Source organism: Leucopleurus acutus, assembly GCF_964270905.1.
Source record: "Leucopleurus acutus genome assembly, chromosome: 1".
Taxonomy (NCBI): Eukaryota; Metazoa; Chordata; class Mammalia; order Artiodactyla; family Delphinidae; genus Leucopleurus; species Leucopleurus acutus.
Genome location: NC_139142.1, coordinates 84997416 through 85023913, shown reverse-complemented (window position 1 = coordinate 85023913; position 26498 = coordinate 84997416). Strand labels below are relative to the sequence as shown.

General features: G+C 38.3%; 1 protein-coding gene across 1 annotated transcript in view; it reads right to left on the bottom strand.

The window, feature by feature from the left end:
- Nucleotides 1-26498, bottom strand: part of GANC (glucosidase alpha, neutral C) — a gene marked incomplete at its 3' end in the record, with an annotated part of 70865 nt that overhangs the window by 30596 nt on the left and 13771 nt on the right. Inside the window, exons 5-10 of the mRNA XM_082835716.1 lie at nucleotides 18725-18907; nucleotides 12200-12248; nucleotides 9224-9290; nucleotides 7711-7807; nucleotides 6458-6650; nucleotides 6076-6229 (exon numbers count right to left, since the gene is read on the bottom strand). Of these exons, the coding sequence (XP_082691842.1) occupies nucleotides 6076-6229; nucleotides 6458-6650; nucleotides 7711-7807; nucleotides 9224-9290; nucleotides 12200-12248; nucleotides 18725-18907 (743 nt within the window). The remainder of the gene's footprint in view (nucleotides 1-6075; nucleotides 6230-6457; nucleotides 6651-7710; nucleotides 7808-9223; nucleotides 9291-12199; nucleotides 12249-18724; nucleotides 18908-26498) is intronic.

Below are 26498 nucleotides of genomic sequence, written 5' to 3'. Positions count from 1 at the left end.
CATGATAAGCTTAGGGAAAAATAAATATTCCAGGGTGGTTACACTGTGAAGGAGGCCAGCAGAAGATGACACTGGAGAGGGTCAGTTTGTAAAGGACCCTGTAGTTCAGGCTAAGGACTCTAAATCTTCTTGTATAGGAAGTCATCAAAAGTTTGGCAAGATGTAACCTCAGCAGACTATGTTTTAGAAAAATTAGTTGGGAGCAGAGAAGGCAAAGAAACTGAAAGCAGGAAGAACTGTCAGGAAATTATCATCAAAACATTTACTGATAACATGGAGGACATCTGGTCAACCACTTGCATTTATCTCCTTCCCCTCTTAAAGTCCCACTAAAATCAGAATAAAGAAAAGAAAGAAAGAAAAGAATAAAACCACAAGAACAAAGAGAATGGGAGAGGAGTAATTTCAACAAAATTTGGAAGGCAGCAGGCAGGGGTGGTGTGGTAACTATTGAGCAAAACCAAGTAAGCTTTCACCAGAGTGCTTATGAGGGGGATGACGACGAGAAGGGTTCATCCCTGCTCCCAGAACACTAGCGGACAGGAGAATTCCCCCCTCCACCTCAACACGAGAGTGTAAAACTCATCCAGGTACACAGAGCTTCCAGGCAGAACCTTATTCTTAAGTATGCATGGATAGCCAAGGATCATCCAACATTTGAGTAAAGCCTCCAAAAATTAGACAGAGGGACTCACATAAAGAAATAGAGTAAAAGGATCTCTGAGAAAATAGGGGCAATACAAGGAATCAAAGTAAATATCAAAATGTTATCATTAGTACCTCTGGGAGATGAAAAAGAGTTGCACCCATAAAATAAGACTAGGGTAGCATAAAACAAGTATAAGATATTAGAAACAAGGAACAATCAGAGGATAAGAAAGAGTCTGCAGAAATTAGAAATATGAGCATAAATGGAAAGGCCTGGAAGATAAAATTGAGAAAATTGCTCAGGATTGGACAAAAAAGAGAAGATTATAAAATCTGTAGAGTAGAAAGAGAAAAAGGAGGTGAAGATATTTTCAAAGGAATAATAACTTTTCCAGAACTGAAGGATACAATTCTCAAGAATGAAAGAGTCTACATCTAATATGCAATTATTTTAAAAGGTCTATATCAAGGCATTTGGTTGTAAAATTTCAGAGTTTCAGAATATTAGAAATTTCAGACTATCAGAGATAAAGAGAAGATATGTCAGAGAGAAAAGATAGATCATATACAAAGGAACAGAGTTCAGAGTGATTTTGGAACAAGAAGATAGATTATAGAGAAATGCCTTCAAATTCTGAGATAAATAATTTTCAATCCAGTTACCAAATTATCAAACAAGGGTGAAGGTAGGAAAAGAAGATGTTTTCATATCTGCAAAGATGCAAAAAGTAGACCTCTAATGCACTTTCGTAGGAAACTACCAGAAGATGCTTCGAACAATGAACAAAAACCAGGTTAAGGGCCTCCCTGGTGGCGCAGTGGTTGAGAGTCCGCCTGCCGATGCAGGGGACACGGGTTCGTGCCTCGGTCCAGGAGGATCCCAAATGCCGCGGAGCGGCTGGGCCCGTGAGCCATGGCCTCTGGGCCCGCGCGTCCAGAGCCTGTGCTCTGCAATGGGAGAGGCCACAGCAGTGAGAGGCCCACGTACCGCAAAAACAAACAAACAAACAAAAACACCAAGTTAATAAACCACGAAAAAGAAAAACATGGGCCCCAAGAAGGGAGAGATCTACCACCAGAAAACAGAAAACAGTAAGTCCTAGGGTGACAGCTGTGCGGGGAGCCTAGAGAAAAACAGTCCAGATAGAGATCTGGGGGTAAGTCTCCAGGGGAAAAAGTGGAATGGATAAAGCATCTGACACCCCTGAGCATTGGAAAAATGTAAACACTGAATGTTGATTAACCAAAAATTATGATATAACAATGTTGGGAGGAAGAGGTAAGAGGATATTATTGAACTAAATCCTCATTAGGAGTTAACAGATAATCTATAAATTTATAAATCAGATTTCTTTGACCATGGTGGCAGATCCACTGTTTTTGAAGCACTTTCCTGTAAACCAGACTATTCTCTCTAATAACAATGTTGAAAGGGGCTGTAGGGGGGCTTTGATGGTACTTATTCCTATATGGGTGTCTTCCCATATCCACAAATTCTGTTGTTCCTCTCATCAAAATTGGAATCAAATTCTTCCCTTGCAAATGGGCTAGACTCAGGAAATTTTAACAATGGAATGCAGCAGAAATGATGCTACATTACTTTGATTTTTAACAGTTTTATTGATATGTAACTCATATATCATATAATTTACCCATGTAAGGCATACAATTCAATGTGGGTTTTTTGTGGGGAGTGGAGCATATTACATTACCAATTTAAAAAAATTGTGGTAAAATATATGTAACATAAAATTTGCCATTTTAACCATTTTTAAGTGTACAATTCAGTGGCATTAGTTACATTCACAGTGTAGTACCGGCATCACCACTAGCTGTTTACAAAATTTTTATATCACTCCAAACAGGAATTCTATAACCACAAAGCAATAACTTTCTGTTACTCATCCCAACCTTCAGCCCCTGCTAACTACTAATCTTAACTTTTTGTCTCCATGAATTTACCTACTATAGGTACTTCATACAAGTGGAATCATGTTATATTTGTTCTTTTGTGTCTAGCTTATTTCATTTTGCATAATGCTTTCAAGGTTCATCCATGTTGTAGCATGTATCAGAACTTCATTCTTTGTTATGGCTGAATAGTATTCCATTTTCTGTATATACCACATTCTGTTTTTCTTTTTCTTTTTTTTTTTTTTTTGCGGTACGTGGGCCTCTCACTGTTGTGGCCTCTCCCACTGCGGAGTACAGGCTCCGGACGCGCAGGCCCAGTGGCCATGGCTCACGGGCCCAGCCGCTCCGCGGCATGTGGGATCCTCCTGGACTGGGGCACAAACCCGCATACCCTGCATCAGCAGGCGGACCCCCAACCACTGTGCCACCAGGGAAGCCCTATCTATTCATTTTTGATGAGCACTTGGCTTGTTTCTACCTTTTGGCTATGGTGAATAATGCTGTAGCGATCATTGGCATACAAATATCTGTTCAAGTCCTTGTTAAGTTCCTTTGAGTATGTATCTAGGAGTGGAATTGTTGGGTATATTAGTTAGGGTTCTGCAGAGAAACAGAATCAATAGGATGTGTGTATATGTGTGTATGTATTTGTACATATACAGAGAGAGAAAATGATTGATTGATTTTAAGGAACTGGTTCATGTGATTGTGGGGACTGGCAACTCTGAATTCTGCAGGCAGGCCTGGAGACCCAGGGAAGAGTTGAAGTTGTAGCTTGAGTATGAAGACAGTCTGGAGACAGATTCCTGTTTCTTTAGAGCATACCTCAGTCCTTTTCTCTAAGGTTTTCAGCTGATCGTATGAAGCCCACTCATGTTACGGAGACTAACCTGCTTTACTCATAGTCTACTGATTTAACTGTTAATCTCATCTAAAAAATAACTTCACAGTGGTATCTAGACTAATGTTTAACCAAATATCTGGGCACCATGACTTAGGCAAGTTGACACAAAATCAATCATCATGCTGGGTCATATGGTAGTTCTATGTTTAGCGTTTTGAGGAACTGCCAAACTGTTTCCACACCAGCTGAACCATTTCACGTTCCCACCAGTAATGTATGAGTTTCCAACTTCTCTACATCCTCACCAACACTTATTATTTCCCCTCTTTTTTTGATTTAGTCATCCTAGTGGGTAGGAAGCAGTATCTCATTGTGGTTTTAATTTACATTTTCCTAATACCTAGTGCTGTTGAGCATCTTTTCATGTTCTTGTTAATCCATTTGTACATCTTTGGAGAAATGTCTATTTAAGCCCTTTTCTCATCTTAGAGTTAGATTGTTCCTTTTTATTGTCGAGTTATGAGAGTTCTTTATGTATTCTGGATACTAGACCCTTATCTTATGTATGACTTGCAAATACTTTCTCCCATTCTATAGGTTGCCTTTTCACTTTTGTGATAATGTCCTTTGATGCACAGAAGTTTTTAGGTTTTTTTTTTTTTTTTTTTTTTGCGGTACGCAGGCCTCTCACTGTTGTGGCCTCTCCCGTTGCGGAGCACAGGCTCCAGATGCGCAGGCTCAGCGGCCATGGCTCACGGGCCCAGCCGCTCCGCGGCTTGTGGGATCTTCCCGGACCGGGGCACAAACCCGCATCCCCTGCATCGGCAGGCGGACTCTCAACCACTGCGCCACCAGGGAAGCCCAGTTTTTAGTTTTAAATAAGTCCAACTTGTCTAATTTTTTTTTCTGTTGCTCATGATTTTGGTGTCATAGCTAAGAATCTGTTGCCAATCCAAGGTCATGAAGATTTATCCCTGTTTTCTTCTAAGAGTTTTATGACTTTAGCTCTTATATATATGTCATTGATCAATTTTGAGTTAATTTTTTGTATATGGTGTGAGATAGGGGTCCAACTTCATTCTTTTGCACGTGGATATCCAGTTGTCCCAGTGCCATGTGGTTAAGAGACAATTCTTTCTCCATTGAATGGTCTTGAACATTTATTGAAAATCAATTGGCCAGAGATGTATGGGTTTATTTCTAGACTCTCAATTCTATTCCATTGGCTTATATGTCTATCCTTATGCCAGTACCACACTGTTTGGATTACTTTAACTTTGTAGTAAGTTTTGAAATCGGGAAGTATGAGTCCTCCAACATTTTTTTTCAGGACTTTTGGGCCATTCAGGGCCCTTTGAAATTCAGTATGATTTTAAAGATCAGCTTTTCCATTTCTTAAAAAAAGGCCATTGGAATTTTGGCAGGGATTGTAGTAAATCTGTAGATTGCATCCAATAGTATTGCTTGCTTAACAATACTAAATCTTTCAATACACAAACATGGGATTTCTTCCCATTTATCTAGGCCTTCTTTAATTCAGGAATTTTTTGTAGTTTTCAGCATACGAGTCTTTCACCTCCTTGGTTAAATTTATTCCTGGGTATTTTATTCTTTTGGATGTTATTGTAAATGGAGTTGTTTCTCAATTTCTTTTTTAGATTGTTCATTGCTGGTGTATAGAAACACAGCTCATTTTGTGTGTTGACCATGTACCCTGCAACTTTGGTTAATTGTGTGTGTGTGTGTGTGTGTGTGTGTGTGTGTGTGTATTCTTTGGGATTTTCTATCATATAGTATCACATCATCTACGAATAGAGATAATTTTACATCTCCCTTTCCAATTTGGATGCCTTTTATTTCTTTTTCTTGACTAATTTCTCTGGCTGGAACTTTAACTACAATGTTCAATAGCAGTGGTGGAAAAGGGAAGCCTCATCTTGTTTCTGATCTTAGGGAAAACCTTGCAGTCTTTCACCATTGAGTATGATGTTAGCTGTGAATTTTTCATAAATGCCTTTTATCATGTGGATGAAGTTTCTTTTCATTCCTAGTCTTCTGAATGTTTTTATCATGAAATAGTGTTGGATTTTGTCAAATGCTTTTTCTGCAATCAATTGAGATGATCTCATATCTTTTATTTTATTTTATTTATTTTTTTTGCGGTACGCGGGCCTCTCACTGTTGTGGCCTCTCCTGGCGGCATGTGGGATCTTCCCGGACCGGGGCACGAACCCGTGTCCCCTGCATCGGCAGGCAGATTCTCAACCACTGCGCCACCAGGGAAGCCCCAATCTCATATCTTTTAAAGATAAAATGCTTTTATAGTGCTAAAGCCACTATATTTTAATGGAGAAGAGAACATAGAAAAGTTCAGGTTGGGATACTGGTCATCTGAGATAAAGGAAGAGAAAGCCCAGGGGTTAAAAGGCTCTAAGGAAGGCAGATGGTGAGTATTAGGGATTAGAGAATGGAGAGTTCCAGCCCTAGTGGAATGTTTAACCAAGCTGAATGAGATGAGAGTGGGAGGAGAAATGCTTGCTTCTTTAAAAGCTTGGGTAAGTTGTTTATAAATACTATATGGTGTACAACAAATATTAATTTACAGTGATTCTACATGGGATAGAGGAAATATAATGGAACAAGAAACTGGCACTTCCACATGCAAGTACCTGTAAGGTATGAGTACTGCTTGAAGACGTCAGAAGGTGTAGGTCCTGTCAGCAAAAAAACATCAATGATTCCACTCTCTGACATCCAGTGCACATCAGTCTGACATCTGACCTTTTGTTTCACAGCAACTGGGCCCGTCTGGGTCAATGCATCCTGGAAAAGGAATGGAATGAAGGTCTGAAAAATTTCCCTCTAACCCACAACACCCATCCATATGTGTGTAATAGTCTGATCCTTTAGTACATACCAATAACCTTCACTGATTATACTGCGAGGACTCTGGAGGCAGAGGACTGCCATTAAAAGCCCAGAGCTACAATTACACTTCGGTGGTTTTGTTTCTTCTGTGAGTATGACATGCAGCCATGATCCATTGCTCACCTTTACAGCAGGCTCTGTATCTCCACTAGTGTTGATCTCCACTAGTGTTTCTGAGGCATTTAGCCAAAAAATGCCTAGAGTCCTGCCCAGTTTGTGGGCCAGGAGATAAGGCACTGAACCATAAATGCCCATTTTGTCATGTATTTTATATCCATAGACATCTAGGTTATAAAGACGGTAAGCATCTCCATCACTGAAACACACAAGGAAGGATTACCAATTACCACTGCACATATATTCTTAATGAATATTATAGCTCCATTCTCCCATGCATTCTCCCCTTGGGTACAATACATCTTTCAAAGCTCAACTCCTAACACTTCCCTAAAGGTTTCCTGACCCAATGTGGGTGAATATGATCCTCCTCCTTTGATTCCTTTGGCATCCCCTCAGGCTACTATTGGCGTGTATGATCTCATATCTTAGAGAGCTTTTCTAAATATCTCTTGTGAGGTGAGGACCATTTCCTGTGAATCCTGCATAATAGCAAGCACACAATAAATTGACAAATTTTGTATTTCTCTGTCGTGAAAGCAAAATGATAGTATCCTAACATGTTTCCACAGTGCTGAGTAGGGAAAGATTAGGAACTGAATTGAGGTGGGGAACACGGAGCTCAGGTTGGTGTGAGAGCAACACAGTTTCTGATTCACTTGTCACTATGTCTCCCTATTATCTAAACAGCATCTGAACCTGGCAACTTTGACCAGACTCTGTTTCTCTTTGGTTCCGCTTCCTCTTAGAGTGATACCCCTGGCATTTGTTTGTCAATACTGTTAGTTTGAAATAATCTCCCCGAGGGAATCAAAGGTGATATGAGATGCCACACTCTTCCATTCTCTGGCTCACTGTCCTTTTTTGGTAAAAGCCTTTTTCTAGGTCAGTGATCTTCACAGTGTATTTCCCAAGTTCCACAGAAAGGCCTTGGGAGGTGAAAGCAAAACCCGGGGAGGTGATATTATGAAGCTCTCCCCGCTACTTCAACCACAGCAGCTCCATATTTTTACTTCCTCTATATTTTTAGGTTCAGCAATAGTTTTTATAATTGTCTTCTTTTTGCCAAAATATAAAAATTGAAAACCACTGCTCTGGGCGATCATTAAAGGGAAATTCTTAAAGATCTACAAGCAATATCAAGAGGGGAAAGGCCAGATACATATTAGCACTGGCTCAGACATCTCACATATTTTCCTTTCAAACTTTTCCAGTCCAGAAACCAGAGCCTCCTGTAAGAATTCTTGTTTTCACTTTACCTGGTATTTTTAAGTTGGTGTGATTCTGCATGTTGAGGGATCCCATAGACATGCTCAAACCCATGCAAGGAGAAATCCAAACCAATGGAGGCAGGACCTGCAGGGACCAGGATAGTGACTGAGTTTTGCTTCTCAGTGGGACAATCGATTAAGGAGATTCAGCACCTATAAGGGCAGCAAGATGACTAGACTAGGGATCAAGAGACCTGAGCTTGCCCTGATCAATCAGTAAATCATGTATGCTGACTCTCTGTACGGTTATATTTAGGTGTTGTGGGGATACAAAAATGCACATGGCAAAGTTCTGGGCACTTATTAGTTATGTTTCCTTAGCTGTGTGCTAAAGTTCTCTGTGTCCTCATTTATAGTAAATCTCCTTTCTATCTGTAAAATAGGATTACAAAGTTTTAGATTTTTTCCCTAATCTAAATTTTCCAGAAATGTATTGCATACTTGTTTGCTTTAGGAAGCAGATGATAGCGAGCACTTTTAATACTTACTAGATGAAAGGCTGGGTGTCTTCTGCCTGACAGTTCATTCTTACTGCATACAGAAACTATAAGGTCAAGGGCACCAGGAGGACCTTTCCTGGCTCCTCAAAATACCCCCTTCCCTGTGATTGTAGATATATAAATTTCCTTTAGCCAAAGACAAGTCCTTTATCTAACAATTATTTTAGAGATACGGGGAAAACGAAAGTAACTAGGAGAGATAACATTGACTTAAATTCCCTCTCAGGTAAAAGTATTTGCCATCAAATGGTCCTTATTTGGAGGAGTTTATGGAAAGGCGGTGCTTTAGGTAAGGTAAAAAGGATTATAATGTTACAGAAAGGGGAGCTTTAGGGCCCCTCTACTTATAATTTTTGGGCACATGTCAGTCCTGATCATTATATGAGGCTATAGAAATAGATGCTAGAACAGAGATTCTCAAGGAGTTAGGGAAGGTCTGTTATTCCCCAGGGTAGGGAGAAATAAGGAGAAAAGTGAGTATTTTTTCCAACTAAATAAGCCCCAAGTATTTGAACCGTGTCTCCTAAAGGGACAAATTCCTTCCCAGCCACCTACACCCTCCCCCCCCATCACTAAGCCTAGTGAGAAATGTCACATGATGCTCACATGAATGATGGGGAGGCCTGGAAAAGGCTGAGAACCACTGCATTGAAATGTTGGAGGCAATGAGCTTTAGAACTTGGTTTCTCATCACTTGACTCTCATAAAAATAGAATGTAGAATTTGCAGCTGTCTGATTCACTGCATAGTGCAAGCAGTATGCGGACCTCCGTGAGACCAGAAACTCCATGAGGCCTATACTTCTACACTCCCCACAAGTCATAGACTCACTATTTCTCTATTGCAATGCATTACTGAAGAATAGGGGACCCAAACATGAGATTTCTGTTCACCTTACAGAAGTCATGTGTTTAGGTGCCAAAGCTCAAGGGACTTTTAGATAGAGACTTTTGGCCATTTTGGAAAGGTCTGTTTTAACACTACACCAGTTTTAATTGTACCATTATCTTTGACATCCACAAAATTTCTGAATTTCTCCTCCCACAGGCCCAGTTCCTCTTGATTTTCCTGTTGGCACAAAAAAGGGAGCAAACTGAGGTTATATATTGCAACAAATGTTGTTACCACAATAGCACATTTATTTGATTAAAATATTAGACTGAGGAAGTGATTTCATCTTTTAAAAGGCCAATTTGTGATATCAGTATATTAATCAAATTAGATCTATGTTCTATATAAACGCCATTAATCATCCTTATGATCTATAGCAGACATGAATATATTTTTTATTGTGGTAAAATGTACGTAACTTAAAATTTACCATTTTAACCATTTTTAAGTGGCATTAAGTACATTCACATGTTGTACAACCATCATCACCATCCATTTCCAGAATTTTTACATCCTTCCAAACTGAACCTCTGCACCCATTTAACAATAATTCCCCATTCTCCCCTCCCCCCAGCTCTTGACAACTACTTTTCTATTTTCTGTCTTTATGAATTTGACTACTCTAGATATCTAAGTAGAATCATAAAGTATTTGTCCTTTTGAGACTGGCTTACTTCACTTAGTATAATGTCTTCAAGATTCATCCATTTTGTAGCATGTATCAGAATTTCCTTCCTTTTTAAGGCTGAATAATATTCCATTGCATGTATATACTCCATTTTGTGTGTGCATTCATCTGTCAATGACTCTTGGATTACCGGATTGCTTCTACCTTTTGGCTACTGTGAATATCATTCTGCTATGAACATAGGCTGCAAATATTGGTTTGAGTCTCACTTTCAGTTTTGGATATATATCCATAAATTGAATTACTGGATCATATTGTAATTCTTTTTTTTCTTTAATTTTTAATTATTTATTTATTTATTTTTATTTTTGGCTGTGTTGGGTCTTCGTTGCTGGGCATGGGTTTTCTCTGGTTGTGGCAAGCACGGGCTACGCTTTGTTGCGGTACACGGGCTTCTCATTGCAGTGGCTTCTCTTGTTGCGGAGCACGGGCTCTAGGCACACGCAGGCTTCAGCAGCTGCACCAGGCGAGCTCAGTAGTTGTGGCTCGCGGGCTCAGTAGTCATGGCACGCGAGCTCTAGAGTGCAGGCTCAGTAGTTGTGGCGCACGGGCTTAGTTGCTCCAGGGCATGTGGGATCTTCCTGGACCAGGGCTCGAACCCGTGTCCCCTGCATTGGCAGGCGGATTCTTAACCACTGCACCACCAGGTGAGCCCCTCATATTGTAATTCTATGTTTAATTGTTTAGGAACTGCCACACTGTTTGACGTGAATATCTTTAAAAGAGCCAAAATGATGTGAAAGCACTTTGCAAAATGCAGTCTTTTACATATGTAAGGCAAAACATTTAGAATCAAATAACTTGGATCTCTTCTGAGAGACCCTAAGCAAAGATTTTGGCTGATATGGGCACCTTCCCCCCCTGCTTCAATTAGCCAAACTACTGGCTGTGTTCCTGTGCTGGATGGAGAAGTCAACTGGGATGGCCACTGCTCAGGTTCACTATCTTTTGACCTAGAGCCATGAACTTTCAAGCTTTACAAAAGTCACCTTTTCTCTGGTAAAATGAAAAAAGTTTTAAAAGAATTGTGTGTGTATGTGAAAAGCACATTTCTTTTTAAAAAGTGAGGGACTTCCCTGGTGGTCCAGTGGGTAAGACTCCGCACTCCCAATGCAGAGGGCCTGGGTTCGAACCCTTATCAGGGAACTAGATCCCGCATGCATGCCACAATTAAGAGTCCGCATGCCACAACTAAAAGATCTCTCATGCTGCAACTAAAAGACCCCGCATGCTGCAACGAAGATCCTGAGTGCCACAACTAAGACCCAGCACAGCCAAAATAAATAAATAGATAGATAAATAAATAAATAATGATAAAGTGAGCCCTTTCCCTATTTCTAGGCTGTTTCTTCATAATTAAATCTTCTGTAAAGTGAGTCTGTTTTTTTTAAAACGACACCTGAATTCTTTTTTTTTTTTTTTTTGCGGCACATGGGCCTCTCACTGTTGTGGCCTCTCCTGTTGGGGAGCACAGACTCCGGACGCGCAAGCTCAGCAGCCATGGCTCACGGGCCCAGCCGCTCCGCAGCATGTGGGATCTTCCCGGACCGGGGCACGAACCCGTGTCCCCTGCCTCGGCAGGCGGACTCTCAACCACTGTGCCACCAGGGAAGCCCGACACCTGAATTCTTAATGTGGGATTATTATCCTGAGGTCTAGATAGGCTTTAAAGTTTGTGAACTCCCTGAAACAGTAGGAAAAAAATTTTTTTTTCTACAGAGATGGTTCACAGCTTTCATCAGAGTCCTGCAAAGGGGTGTTTGACTCCAAACCACCATGTAAGCTATCTGATTAGAGGTCTCCCAAAAGCTAATATAACATATTGTCACAAAGCTGTGTAAGGCACAAATGTGTTAGTTTTTATCTTCCCTATTTGAAAATGGAAAAATTATTCTCTCTCATATTCATCAGTATGGGCCATTTCTCAAGAGGGAGAAGCATTTGTCTTATTGCACTGGAAATATTTTTCACCATTCTTCGTGGCCATAGCTACTGTCAGGGTTCCTTTAAAGATGTGTGGGGCTTTGGATGAAGAGACGATTTCTGGAATGTCCATTCTCCAGAATTTAGCCAAAATAATCTTTCCGAAACAGAAATCAGACCATGTATCTCTGCTGCTTAAGACCTTTCCATAGTTCTCCTTTGCTCTTAAAGTCCAAAAAAGTTAATGTGACTTAGAAGAATATAAGCTCCATGATAATGAGGGAATCGGATTAGTTTGATGATACAGCACCAATTCCTTGAACAGTGCCTGGCCTACAGGAGGTCCCATTTATATGTGGTAAAGCATTTACCAACTACCCACCTGTATAAGGGAAGAACAGACCTATTATGCTCCACATAATGATGATGATAGTGAAAAACATTTTAAAAAGATAAATTACTCTATGTAGATTACCTGAGTGGTATCATCTGATGTATCCTCCTCATTTTCCTTGGTAGCTCTGCTGTAATATAAAGTTGTTTCACTCATGGCAAGACTGACAATTTGTTCAATGATAAAGATTTCCATTTCCAAATATTGAGACCCCATAAATTATATCCTTTAACTTATTAAAAATAACATCATTATAAAAATAAATTTATGAAATTAAACATTTATGATGAAAATTAATCCAACAGTTTGATTTCTTATAAAATATAGAGAGATTTGAATTTCCTTAACTCTTTTAAAAATACATTAATCAGTTTTTTTATTATAAATGTAATACATGTTCATAGTATTTAAACAAAACATAAGCAAGGTAGAACACAGTTCCTCTTGCGCAATATTACCCTAGAATGGAGCAACATGATGCACTGTCTTGCACGATGATGACAACTTATTCTAACACCTATAGTTGTATTTGAGTGCATATTTCTTCCATTCTTAACAATACTAGACTTCATGGATTTTTTTTTAACTCTTTGCCAATCTAAAGTTTTAGAAAAGATAATGCATTTCAGTTTGAACTTGTACCATTAATGATGCAGACTACCTTTTTATACATTAAATGGTATTTCTAGTTCTGTGAATTGTCTATTCATACTCATTATACATTAATTTTTTCTTTAGTGTAAAATGCAGCATGCATATAGAAGAGTATATAATGTATGCACAGAGTTTAAAGAATAATACTAAAGTGAACAATTATGAACCTACCAGTGAGCATAAGCAACAGAAATGACTTGTTCTTTTGGAGTTCCTATGTGCCTCTCTTCAAATGCATCTGCCCCCCTAATATTTGCATTCAATGCTACAAATTTCCCTCTAAGCACTGCTTTTGCTGCATCCCACAAATTTTGATGTTGTATTTTAATTTTCATTTAGTTTGAAATCTTTTCCTTTCTTTCTTTTTAGATTTCTTCTTTGTGTTATTTAGAAGCATGTTGTTTAATCTTCAAGTATTTTGGAATTTTCCAGCTTTCTGTTGTTGATTTCTAGTTTAATTGCATTGTGGTCTGAGAGCTGGCGTTGTATGATATCCATTTGTTTAAATTTGTTAAGGTGTGTTTTATGACACAAAATATGGTCTTGGTGAATGTTCCATGTGAGCTTGAGAAGAATGTGTATTCTACTGTTGTTGGATGAAGGAGACTATAGATGTCAATTATAGCCAGCTGATTGATGGTGCTTTTGAATTAGAATATGTCCTTATTGATCTTCTCCCTGCTGAATCTGTCCATTCCTGATAGAAGGGTGTTAAGGTCTCTAATTGTAATAGTGGATTCATCTATTTCTACTTGCAGTTCTATCATTCTTGCCTCAAGTATTTTGATGCTTTGTTATCAGGCACATAACTTCCCTGTTTTGAAGTTAGCTCTTTCTGAAATTAATATAACTACTCCTATTTTCTTTTTTTTTGAGAGTTGGGAGTTAAGTTTTATTGGGGGCAAAATGAGGACTGCAGCCCAGGAGACAGCGTTTCAGATAACTGAAAAACTGCTCTGCTATTTTCTTTTTTAAAGATCATAATGCTATCATTTATTGGATGAAAAAAACAAAGAAGAAAAAGAATTGTTTTGGAATGTTTGGGGGAAAAACAGCTTGCTTATAAGTAAAATTCTTTCTCTTTGAAATGAGTTAGTAAAAAAGAAAACAATCTTCATTATATAAAATAACATCATCAGGTAGGAAAAGTAGCACACAAGAATATATTTTTGGATATAAAAATCTATATTTATATATAGTTATGCCATCAGCAGCATTCAAAATTAGCTGAGTATCTATACAATTACACATATTGATTCATGTTTTAACGAAGTGTTTTAAAAGCTCATCATATTAGAACATGCACAATATTCTGAAGGCATATAAATTCCCCATGGGTTTCTGAACATCCTTACCCTCAACTTCACAATCAGAATGTACAAAAGCAGTGAAAGATCAGAGTTCAGAGGTGTTTTATTTTTCCTTTCCTTGTTCAAAGTGCCTAAGTCAAGCAAATATATTGAAAAAGGCAAAATAAACACTTTGCATAGCAGAAGATTGCAAGATTGCATGTAAACTATGATTCTCCTTTATGACATTACACAAGTACAAGGTACATCTGTACTTAGAATAAGGCTCATTACCTCTTCTTGCAGCATGAATGTTCAACAGGCAGAGAGCAACGTTCTGCCCAGGGACCAGTCTCAATTTGGTCTCAAAGAATGCCTCCCAAGGATCCACAAGGACAATAAGTCTAGGCAGCCATTTATATCAGGGAACTTTTGTCCCCACTATGTCTACTTTTTGGTGCTGTCTGTTAAATGTAGTGACATTACTTTGTTGTGAATATACACATTAGTGTTATTACGATGCTGTGGACTGACCTTTCACTCCAAATAGCCATGTTCCCCCCATCTAGTGAACTCACTCTTCCCTGGTTTCAGTTCAGCCCATCTATAGAAATTTTTTTTTACATTTCCAAGCCCAGTGTCAGTTTATCAGCTCCTGCTAAGAAGGATATAATTTTATTTGGTCAATTTACATTAAAAATATGGTCGGCCTGTTAAACTTTAGCCATTCTAATAGGTGTGTGGTAGTACATCACTGTTGTTTTAATTTGCAATACCCTAATGACTAACGGCATTGAACATATTTTTCAAGTGCTTATTTGTCACTTGTATATCTTCTTTGGTGAAATATCTGTTCAAATCTTTTGTTTATTAGATTATTTTCTTAAATTTTGAGAGTTCTTTCTATATTATATCAATCCATACAACTTCTTTATTAGATATATACTTTGCAAATATTTTCTCTTAGTCTATGAATTATCTTTTCATTCTCTTCATATAGTCTTTTTTTAATATACTAAAGCTTTATTTGAATCATTATACAGAGGGATTAATATCCCTTTTTTATTGTTGAATAATATTTTATTATAATTGATTACGGTTAATTATTCAGGTTTTTTCTAGTTTTTACTATGACAGTGCCACAATAAACGCCTTCATACATTTATCTTAGATACATGTGTGTTTGATTACAACAGGACAAAGTCCCAAAACTGGTACTGCTAGTTCAAACGTATGCATATTTTAAATTTTAATGCATTTCCAGATCATTTCCTCCAGTTTGAAGCAACTCATACTCAAATGAACAAAGTCTAAGGCCTGGATGAACCTTGAGGACATTCTTCTAAGTGAAATAAGCCAGTCACAGAAAGATAAATACTACATGATCCCACCTATATTAGGTATCTAAAATAGTCAAATTCATAGACTCAAAGAGGAATGGTGGCTGCCAGGGGCTAAGGGAAGGGGGAAATGGGGAGTTACTAATCAATGGGCATAAAGTTTCAGTTAAGCAAGATGAATAAGTTCTAGAGACCTACTGTACAGCACTGTGCCTACAGTTAACAATACTGTATGGAACACTTAAAATTTTGTGAAGAGGGTAGATCTCATGTTAAGTGCTCTTACTACAGTAAAATAAAATAAAATAAAACAAAATAAAGTAATTAATAGTCAATGCAAATTAAAGGAAGAATAATAACCTATTTCTTCATATAGTCTTTGAATGGGCAGGCATTTTTACTTTTGGTTATGTCCATTTAACCCATTTTTTCTTTTGTGGATCATGCTTTTGGTGTAATATCTAAGACATCTTTGCCTGACCCAAGGTTTCAAGATTTTCTTCATTGTTGTCTAGAAGTTTTATAGTTTTAGGTTTTACATTTAGGTCTATATTGTATTTTGAGTAATTTTCTTTTTTTTTTTTTTTGATTGACGTTTCATTCTTGTTTGTGACAACTTCTGAGCTCCTCACATGCCAGACTGGAAATTACAAGTCCTTGCCTTTTCATTTTGTTCAAGTTGTTTTGTTTGTTTGTATTTTGTTTTTGCAGTTATAATAAAGTTTAAAGTTTAAAATTTCTAAGTAATCGAATCAATCACCCTTTTTCCTTATGGCTCTTCAGTTTTTCTTACACTAATAAGATTTTTTAAATTCTACATTTTTTCCTATTTTTATTTTCTTGTGTGCTTTATTTTTATTTATCTGGAATTCATTTTTGCTAATGTTCTGAGGTTAGGACCTTACATTTTTTTTCCAAGTGGATAATCTAATTTTCCTAACACAAAGATAAATACAAATAATGGAAATATAAACTAGTACACAACCTCTATGGGAGGCAATTTGGAAACATCTATCAAAAGTACAGATGTACAAACCATTTGATCAGAAATTATACTTCTGTGACTCTGGTCTATGGATATACTTGCATGTATGCAAAATGGCACATATACAAGGTTATTCATGAAGTAAGTAGTTGTAAAACAATATCAGAAACAACTTTAAAGTCTACTAGCAGGGATTAACTAAATGAATCACAGTGTAACCATATAATAGAAACTATGTAGCTGTTTTAAAGAAATTAGAAACTACCACATTGGTAAAGGGAAAAAAAGCAAGGTACAGAATAATGTGTAAAGATGATATCATTTGTGTCAGGAAAGGAAAAAACAAAGAATACATTAATCTTATTGTATAGGCATAAATTATCTCTGGAAGGATACACAGAAAACTGGAAACACTGATTACTTTCAAGGATGGAATGAGGTAGCTCAAGCATAAATGGTGAGGGAGACTTTTCCCTATATACACCTTTTTTTTTTCACATCTTTATTGGAGTATAAATGCTTTACAATGTTGTGTTAGTTTCTGTTGTACAACAAAGTGAATCAGCTATATGTATACATATATCCCCATATCCCCTCACTCTTGAACGTCCCTCTCACCCTCCCTATCCTATCCCTCTAGGTTGTCACAAAGCACCGAGCTGATCTCCCTGTGTATATACACCTTTGTACAATGTGCTTATTTAAAAAAATAAATAAAAATTAAAAAGCCCAACTTAGATATCACCTCTAAAACAAAATAAAACAAAAATAATGGGAGTTTAGTAAAAGGAAAAAATGTTTTAAATATTAATGCTTTAAATATAAATACATAATGAATTAAATATAAATAACGAATACACAGGGATTTGTTATGCTATTAGTATTTTCAGTCAAAAAAAGTAATTGAATTATATTCATAAGGCACTAACAGAGTAGGTGGCAGGATTATGGGTATTTTTTCTTCTTTTCAATATTTTCTATTTTTCCTTCAATGAACACATTTCTGTGATAAAATAAGTCATTTATATTTTATAAATTTATAAATTTATTTATTTATTTTTGGCTGCATTGGGTATTCGTTGCTGCACGGGCTTTCTCTTGCTGAGGCGAGCAGGGGCTACTCTTTGTTGCGGTGTGTGGGCTTCTCATTGCAGTGGCTTCTCTTGTTGCAGAACATGGGCTCTAGGTGCGTGGGCTTCAGTAGTTGTAGTGTGCAGGTGCAGCAGTTGTGGCACATGGGCTTAGTTGCTCCATGGCATGTGGGATCTTCCTGAACCAGGGCTCGAACCCGCATCCCCTGCATTGGCAGGTGGATTCTTAACCACTACACCACCAGGGAAGTCCCAAAATAAGATTTTTTAATATTAAAATTTTAAAATAGAAATAAGTTGAAACTCAGAAAAAATCACTATGTTGAATGCTTTCTGTAGCTCATATAAGATGTTCATTATTTGGGTAAAAATAGAAAGACTGGAGGATTTAAAGACAATATTGGTAAAAATGGAAGAAGAATCTCCTTCTACTACTATCTTCCAATTCATGCGACCCACACACAAACAGCTTTGATCAAATGGTTGGTTCCAGAAAATTCCTGGACAACTATTCAAGTCTAAGGTAACTCATGTTATTCTAAGGAGGTAAAATGAAATTCTGAAGACATGTTAGTTCACATTAGCATCTATCAAGTTAACATGGTGTGGGCTTCCCTGGTGGCACGGTGGTTAAGAATCTGCCTGCCAATGTAGGGGACATGGGTTCAAGCCCTGGTCCGGGAAGATCCCACATGCCACGGAGCAACTAGGCCTGTGCGCCACAACTGCTGAGCCTGCGCTCTAGAGCCTGCGAGCCACAACTGCTGAGCCCACGTGCTGCAACTACTGAAGCCTGTTCGCCTAGAGCCTGTGCTCCGCGACAAGAGAAGCCGCCGCAATGAGAGGCCTGTGCACCGCAATGAAGAGTAGCCCCTGCTCGCTGCAACTAGAGAAAGCCCGCGTTCAGCAACGAAGACCCAATACAGCCAAAAATAAATAAATACATTTATTAAAAAAAAAAAAAAGTTAACAGGATGATTTTTTAGAAGAACGTGTAGGGTAGAGAACGTCCTCAGTCAAACATATAAGATGTGTTAAGAGTGTCATCTTCACAAATGTCTGAGAATAATTTTTGTCATCAAGCCTGCATTCACCTGCACAGGTGAAAAGATGAAATTTCTCAGAACAATATCCCAGCAAATAAGGCAAACCAGTTTTCTATGGTGATGTATTATCTATTTAGGCAACTGGTATTCACAGTCAGGTTTTCTTAAGTTCTTTATGTGTTAAGTAATGTGCAAAAATACCTTTGCTTGGGAGGAATCTGCAGCTGCTCAAAGTACAATTGGCCCAGGGAGTTTATGCTCATCACAACCTCTTCTTCAGATACCAAGTCTATCTTGAATGGGTTTGCTGTGATGTGACACTTCAGATCTCCTTTTCCATTTGCCAATACAAGACTGCCTGTATCCCCTGAGCATGAAATCAGCCTGGAAAACAAGGCAGGAAGAGAAAAATAAATTGCTGTAGGTTTACATGGCTCAATGCAATTCTCAATTCAAATTAGTAAATCAATATTCATGTGACATAGCACAGATAAGGCAGTAGAGAGCTGTAATTGAGAGCATGGGCTTTGGTGTCAGAAAGACTGGACTAAACATAGCTCTCCCACACACTAGGTGTATAACTGTGGACAAGTTAATCTTTCTAGTTCTTGTTTTCCTCATCTGTAAAGTGGAAATGATAAAAGCAAGAACAAATAGAGATTTTTGAGAGGATTAAATGAGATCACACATGTAAAGCACTTGGCAAAGAGCCTGGCTTATATAAGCGCTCAGTAAATGTTAGCTCTCATCATCATTATTACTTTGGTCTGGTAACAAGTTGGTGCATAGAATTTAAACATTTTGCTTTTCTTTCTCGTTCCAACCCTACACTCAGAAACTGAGTAAATAACACAGATTCGATTATTGATTCACTCAGTCCAAAGTGAGATGGAAAGGTGAAACTTTTGTTTATTTATCACCTGACTTCCAACAGCCCAATCAGACACGTACACTTTTAGGATGCTTTGGATCCCCAGGAGTTATATAAGCTCAGAGACAGCACTTAAAATCCCTAGGTCTATCATCAGGAAAAAAAGGGAGACTCAAATCAACAGAATTAGAAATGAAAAAGGAGAAGTAACAACTGACACTGCAGAAATACAAAGGATCATGAGAGAATACTAAAAGCAACTATATACCAATAAAATGGACAACCTGGAAGAAATGGACAAATTCTTAGAAAAGTACAACCTCCCAAGACTGAACCAGGAAGAAATAGAAAATATGAACAGACCAATCACAAGCACTGAAATTGAAACTGTGATTAAAAAACAAAAGCCCAGGGCCAGATGGCTTCACAGGAGAATTCTATCAAACATTTACAGAAGAGCTAACACCTATCCTTCTCATACTCTACCAAAATATAGCAGAGGGAGGAACACTCCCAAACTCATTCTACGAGGCCACCATGATCCTGATACCAAAACCAAACAAAGATGTCACAAAAAAAGAAAATTACAGGTCAAAACCACTGATGAACATAGATGCAAAAATCCTCCACAAAATACTAGCAAACACAATCCAACAGCACACTGAGAGGATCATACGCCATGATCAACTCGGGTTTATCCCAGGAATGCAAGGATTCTTCAATATATGCAAATCAATCAATGTGATACACCACATTAACAAACTGAAGGATAAAAACCATATGATAATCTCGATAGATGCAGAAAAAGTTTTTCACAAAATTCAACACCCATTATGATAAAAACTCTCCAGAAAGTGGGCATATATGACAAACCCACAGCCAACATCATTCTCAATGGTGAAAAACTGAAAGCATTTCCTCTAAGATCAGGAACAGGACAAGGGTGTCCACTCTCACCACTACTATTCAACATAGTTTTGGAAGTTTTAGCCATGGCAATCAGAGAAGAAAAAGAAATAAAAGGAATCCAAATTGGAAAAGAAGAAGTAAAACTGTCACTGTTTGCAGATGACATGATACTATACATAGAAAATCCTAAAGATGCCACCAGAAAACTACTAGAGCTAATCAATGAATTTGGTAAAGTAGCAGGATACAAATTAATGCACAGAAATCTCTTGCATTCCTATACATTAACAACAAAAAATCAGAAAGAGAAATTAAGGAAACAGTCCCATTTACAACTGCAACAAAAAGAAAAAAAAATACCTAGGAATAAACCTACCTAAGGAGATAAAAGACCTGTATGCAGAAAACTATAAGATACTGATGAAATAAATCAAAGACGATACAAACAGATGGGAAGATATACCATGTTCTTGGATTGGAAGAATCAACATTGTGAAAATGACTATACTATGCACAGCAATCTACAGATTCATCATTCATTCAATCCCTATCAAATTACCAATGGCATTTTCACAGAACTAGAACAAAAAATTTCACAATTTGTATGGAAACACAAAAGACCCTGAATAACCAAAGCAATCTTGAGAAAGAAAAACAGAGCTGGAGGAATCAGGCTCCCTGACTTCAGACTCTACTACAAAGCTACAGTAAGGTACTGGCACAAAAACAGAAATATAGATCGATGGAACAGAATAGAAAGCCCAGCAATAAACCCACACACATATGGTCACCTTATCTTTGACAAAGGAGGCAAGAATATACAGTGGAGAAAAGACAGCCTCTTTAATAAGTGGTGCTGGGAAAACTGGACAGCTACATGTAAAAGAATGAAATTACAACACTCCCTAACACCATACACAAAAATAAACTCAAAATGGATTAAAGACCTAAATGTAAGGCCAGACACTACAAAACTCTTAGAGGAAAACATAGGCAGAACACTCTATGACATAAATCACAGCAAGATCCTTTTTGATCCACCTCCTAGAGGAATGGAAATAAAATAAAAAATAAACAAATGGGACCTAATGAAACTTAAAAGCTTTTGCACAGCAAAGGAAACCGTAAACAAGACGAAAAGACAATCTGCAGAATGGGAGAAAATATTTGCAAACAAAGCAACTGACAAAGGATTAATTTCCAAAATATACAAGCAGCTCATGTAGCTCAATATCAAAAAAACAAACAATCCAAAAATGGGTGGAACACCCAAATAGACATTTCTCCGAAGTAGACATCAGATTGCCAACAAACACATGAAAAGATGCTGAACATCACTAATCATTAGAGAAGTGCAAACCAAAACTACAATGAGGTATCACCTCACACTGGCCAGAATGGCCTTCATCAAAAAATCTAGAAACGATAAGTGCTGGAGAGGGTGTGCATAAAAGGGAACCCTCTTGCACTGTTGGTGGGAATGTAAATTGATACAACCACTATGGAGAACAGTATGGAGGTTCCTTAAAAAACTAAAAATAGAACTACCATATGACACAGCAATCCCACTACTGGGCATATACCCTAAGAAAACCATAATTCAAAAAGACACATGTACCACAAGGTTCATTGCAGCACTATTTACAGTAGCCAGGACATGGAAGCAACCTAAATGTCCATCAACAGATGAATGGATAAAGAAGATGTGGCACATATATACAGTGGAATATTACTCAGCCATAAAAAGGAACGAAATTGAATTATTTGTAATGAGGTGGATGGACCTAGAGTCTGTCATACGGAGTGATGTAAGTCAGAAAGAGAAAAACAAATACCGTATGCTAATGCACATATATGGAATCTAAAAGAACAGTACTGATGAACCTAGTGGCAGGGCAGGAATAAAGACGCAGACATAGAGAATGGACTTGAGGACACAGGAGCAAGGGGAAGCTGGGACGAAGTATGAGAGCAGCATTGACGTATATACACTACCAAATGTAAAACAGATGGCTAGTGGGAAGCTGCTGCATAGCACAGGGAGATCAGCTCAGTGCTTTTTGATGACCTAGAGGGGTGGAATAGGGAGGATGGGAGGGAAGCTCAAGAGTGAGGGGATATGGGGATATATGTATACATGTAGCTGATTCACTTTGTTGTACAGCAGAAACTAACAACACAACATTGTAAAGCAATTATCCTCCAATAAAGATATAAAAATAAAAAAGTAAAATTCCTAGGTCTAGATATTTTTCTAGTGCATAGTCACCCTGGTCACAGGCCTCTTTAGGGAGGATTAGGAGGGATAGTTTATGATCTTATATATCTTTACAACCTCCTCCATGGATTCTAGGCCTGCCCCTCAAGCAAGATGCTTTGGGTTCTGGAAATTAACTTTGTAGTTTGAGAGGTTGTGTCTCACTGTTCATCAAACTTAAATAGAGTTCTTTTGATTATTCTGTCAAGTAGGACTCTAGTCCATCTATTTCAGCCTAATGGACCCCCTGACGTATCATGCACTGCCCTGAGGCTTGAGCCATTTTGAGTACCACACAGGCCCTGTTATGGAAACACGTCTACCTTGTCTCTTACAACTAAATGCTGCTACTTTGACTCTGCTACCTAGAGTCTCATCATTTCCACTGAAATCAGGGAGCCCATTTTAATGGTACCATTCCCACCATTATCTCTAGCTCAGAAAAGACATTCACTCACTATAATGCTTTCCAAGTGTTCCCTCACTAATGTATTTCTCAATGAAGGAAGTATCTTTTGGATCCTTTGGAGAACAGAATTAGGGGCTAGATGCATATGACATATCTACTTCAACATTTTTATCTCCCTAAGTCTATGAATCATTTCTTCTACACAGCGCCAAGGAATTTCTGGTATCTCAGCTTCATTCAGCACAGTCCATACTGAGTTCAAGTTATACTTAACCAAGCAAATAATTAGAACCATTTTCAGCTGTCTAAGCTAGCATATTAAATCTGGATTCTCTGGTACCTGTACCCATGTCAGTAAATTTAGCATGATCCTAAAATTATGGTCCTTCCTTCTGGTCTAGAAGTCCCTCAGAAATCATTTCCATGCATATTTCCCAGATTTTTGCCAGTATAAAATCTTATAATTCTTTAGGTGTGTAAGCCTTTTCCTCCTGGGTTTGACTGTAATTGGCTCCCTAGGCATGTTGGGGTCTGACTTGATAGTGGGTCTGGAGGCAGTGAAGAGTGGTAAGGGCGAAGCACAGGGAGCACTGGAATCCCCTGGCACAGTATGTTTCAGGTGAGGTTAACACGGGGTGTCCAAGCAGGTGAGATCAGCCTTATCAGATGGAGGAGAAGGAGCTGCTTCTGCTGAACTGGGAGGCTCAGTGGAATTTTGAGGTTTGGGACTCAGGGTTATCCAAATCTTCCCAAATGTTGCTATTCAATTTTGGGGAGTCCTACCTTTTCACAGCTGATGCCCTAAATTCATAGACCTGATGAAGCTGTGAATTCAACTTACGCTCTAATTCAGCAGACCACAGAATCTAACTCTGTATCTGATTTTCAGCTACGAGGACTCTGTAGATATGACTTTTAGGATTGTCACAGAAATCTGTTAGGTTTCTGACAATTTAAAAGCCTGAAACTGCTGTTTTCTTTAAGTTCTTCAGTGAAATTAATAGCAGCCAGGCCACCTCAGAGTTTTGAATTTTGTATGGCAATCATACAATGCTATGGCCCCACCACTTGGTTTGCCAGAGCCATGCTTTCAATAGGCACTCTATTTAAGGCAACCACAAGTAGTAATTTGACTGTCACAGAATGCCGTGGTTTATTGCTAGTCGTACTAATTTGCTAGAGCTTCCATAACAAAATACCACAGACCGGGTGGCTTAAACATCAGAAATTTATTTTCTCACAATTCTGGAGGCTGGAAATCCTAGATCAAAGTGTCAGCCGGTTTGGTTTCTTCTGAGGCTTTTCTTCTTGGCTTGCAGATGGCCATCTTCTTGCTGTGTCCTCACATGGCCATCCCTCTGTCTGTGTTATCTGTATCCTCATCGCCTCCTCTTACAAGACACCAGTCATACTGGATCAGGGCCCACCCTAATGACCCTATTTTAACTTAATTACCTGTTCAAAGGCTCTATCTCGGAATAGTCACATTCTGAGGTATGGGCGGTTAGGGCTTCAACATATGAGTCTGGTTGGGGAGGGTAGTATTCAGCCCAAAACATTAATATCTCACCGCCTAATGAAAACCAGGTCCTCACTGCCTTCAAATCCAAGTAGATCAGCTAACTAAGCTCAGATTCCCATCCTTGAGGGTCTGTTGCTTATACTCATTCTGATATCAATGACTATGTTAACCAAAACTCAACTGCAGATAACAGAAACAACTCTGGCTATTTTAAGCAGAAAGTAAATGACTTAATATGGAGGAATTATTAGCTTACAACATTATGGAAGGTTTGAGGTAGCAGGTTCCTGGCTGAGTGTCCAGTAATGACTCCTAGAACAATACTGCATAATTGCAGGCCAACAGAACTTCTCTCTTAGCTGGAATCAGGAAGCTGGGTAATCAGAAGTCAATGTGGCAACTGGTGGGCTCCAGGATCATACCAACTTAGCTGCAATACAGAGATTGGGAAACCACTGCCCTAACTAGTGGCTCTAGAGTCATTCTATAGCTGCCGATGCACAGCAGCAAAATGGGAGACTCAATTCTGAAATCAAGATAACTGTAAGTGCATCTGATTGGTGGAACCTGAATTACATCAGAAACTAGCTATATGGGAGTCTGGGAAATGGAGAAATGTAGATTTTAGTTACTACAGTAGCCAAAGGTCCTCTAGAAAAAGGCTGAAATAGAGGCAAAACTAATATACCACATTTACTACACAATGCTAATATTACCCTGACTCCAAAACCTGGCAAAGATAGCACAGAAAAACTATAGACTAATGTTACTTATGAACACAGATGTAAAAATGTTAAAGGTCTACTAGTAAAATGAATCATCCAGGAGAGTAAAAAATAATGTAATGTGACCAAGAGGAAATACACACACACACACACACACACACACACACACACTCTCTCTCTCTCTCTCTCTCTCATTTGCCAAACTGCAAAGCTATGAGAATAGTCCCTTTTTAATTCTTATTTCCTAAGTTCTTAGCCTATAGTAGTGGCTCAGTGATATATTTTAAATTTATGATAGTTCTAGCATAGCTAAATTAATTTCTCCTTATAATTTATTAACTTTTTTTTGGCTGTGTCAGGTCTTAACTGCAACACGCAGGATCTTTGTTGTGGCATGTGGGCTCTTTCGTTGCGGTGCACAGGCTCTTTGTTGCAGCACGCAAACTTCTCTCTAGTCGCCGTGTGTGGGCTCCAGAGAGCATGGGCTCTGTGTTGCGGCGTGGAGGCTTAGCTGCCCTGCGGCATGTGGGATCTTAGTTCTCTGACCAAGGATCGAACCTGCGTCCCCTGCATTGGAAGGCGGATTCTTTACCACAGGACCACCAGGGAAGTCCCATAATTTATTAAGTTTTTATTAGATTTTCATGGAAAAAATAATCTACATAAAACTATGATAATGATGTAGTGAAAATTAAAGCATCTGGCATAATCTTATATTCCCTTAGTGACATGATATAAAGAAAATAACAAACCAACAGACAGAACCAAGTTAAAATATCACCGGAAAATGTGCTGAGAACTGATGCAGATTCTGCAGGTACATGAAAAATGCTTTAATCCCCAAAGATTTTTTTTCCACCTAGAAACTGATTATTAATTTATCTCTGACTCTAAGATTATATGTTAGACTTCTGAGACTGCCGTTAATTAAAAGTGAGTCAGTCTAACTGTATAAATTACTGTAAGCATGGGAGTTTTGCTAGTACATTGGATCTCTGGAGCCCTGCTGTTCATCTGAGTGAGTCAATTAAACAGCTCTCCTGCTTGCTCCCAAAGTCTGGCTGATAAACCGCTTACTTTGTCAGGAGGAGAGAAGATCAGAAGCTCTGCTTCTCCCCATTAATAAGTGCTGATGAGTCAAATGGTGGAGGAAGAGAGTACAGAATGGATAGCATCAAAATGGATAAATTTATCCCCAAATAACTAAAAACTAACTCTGCCAATGGTTGTATCTTTGAAGAAACAAAATAAGAGACTCATACAAAAGCTGCTACTCAAGGTA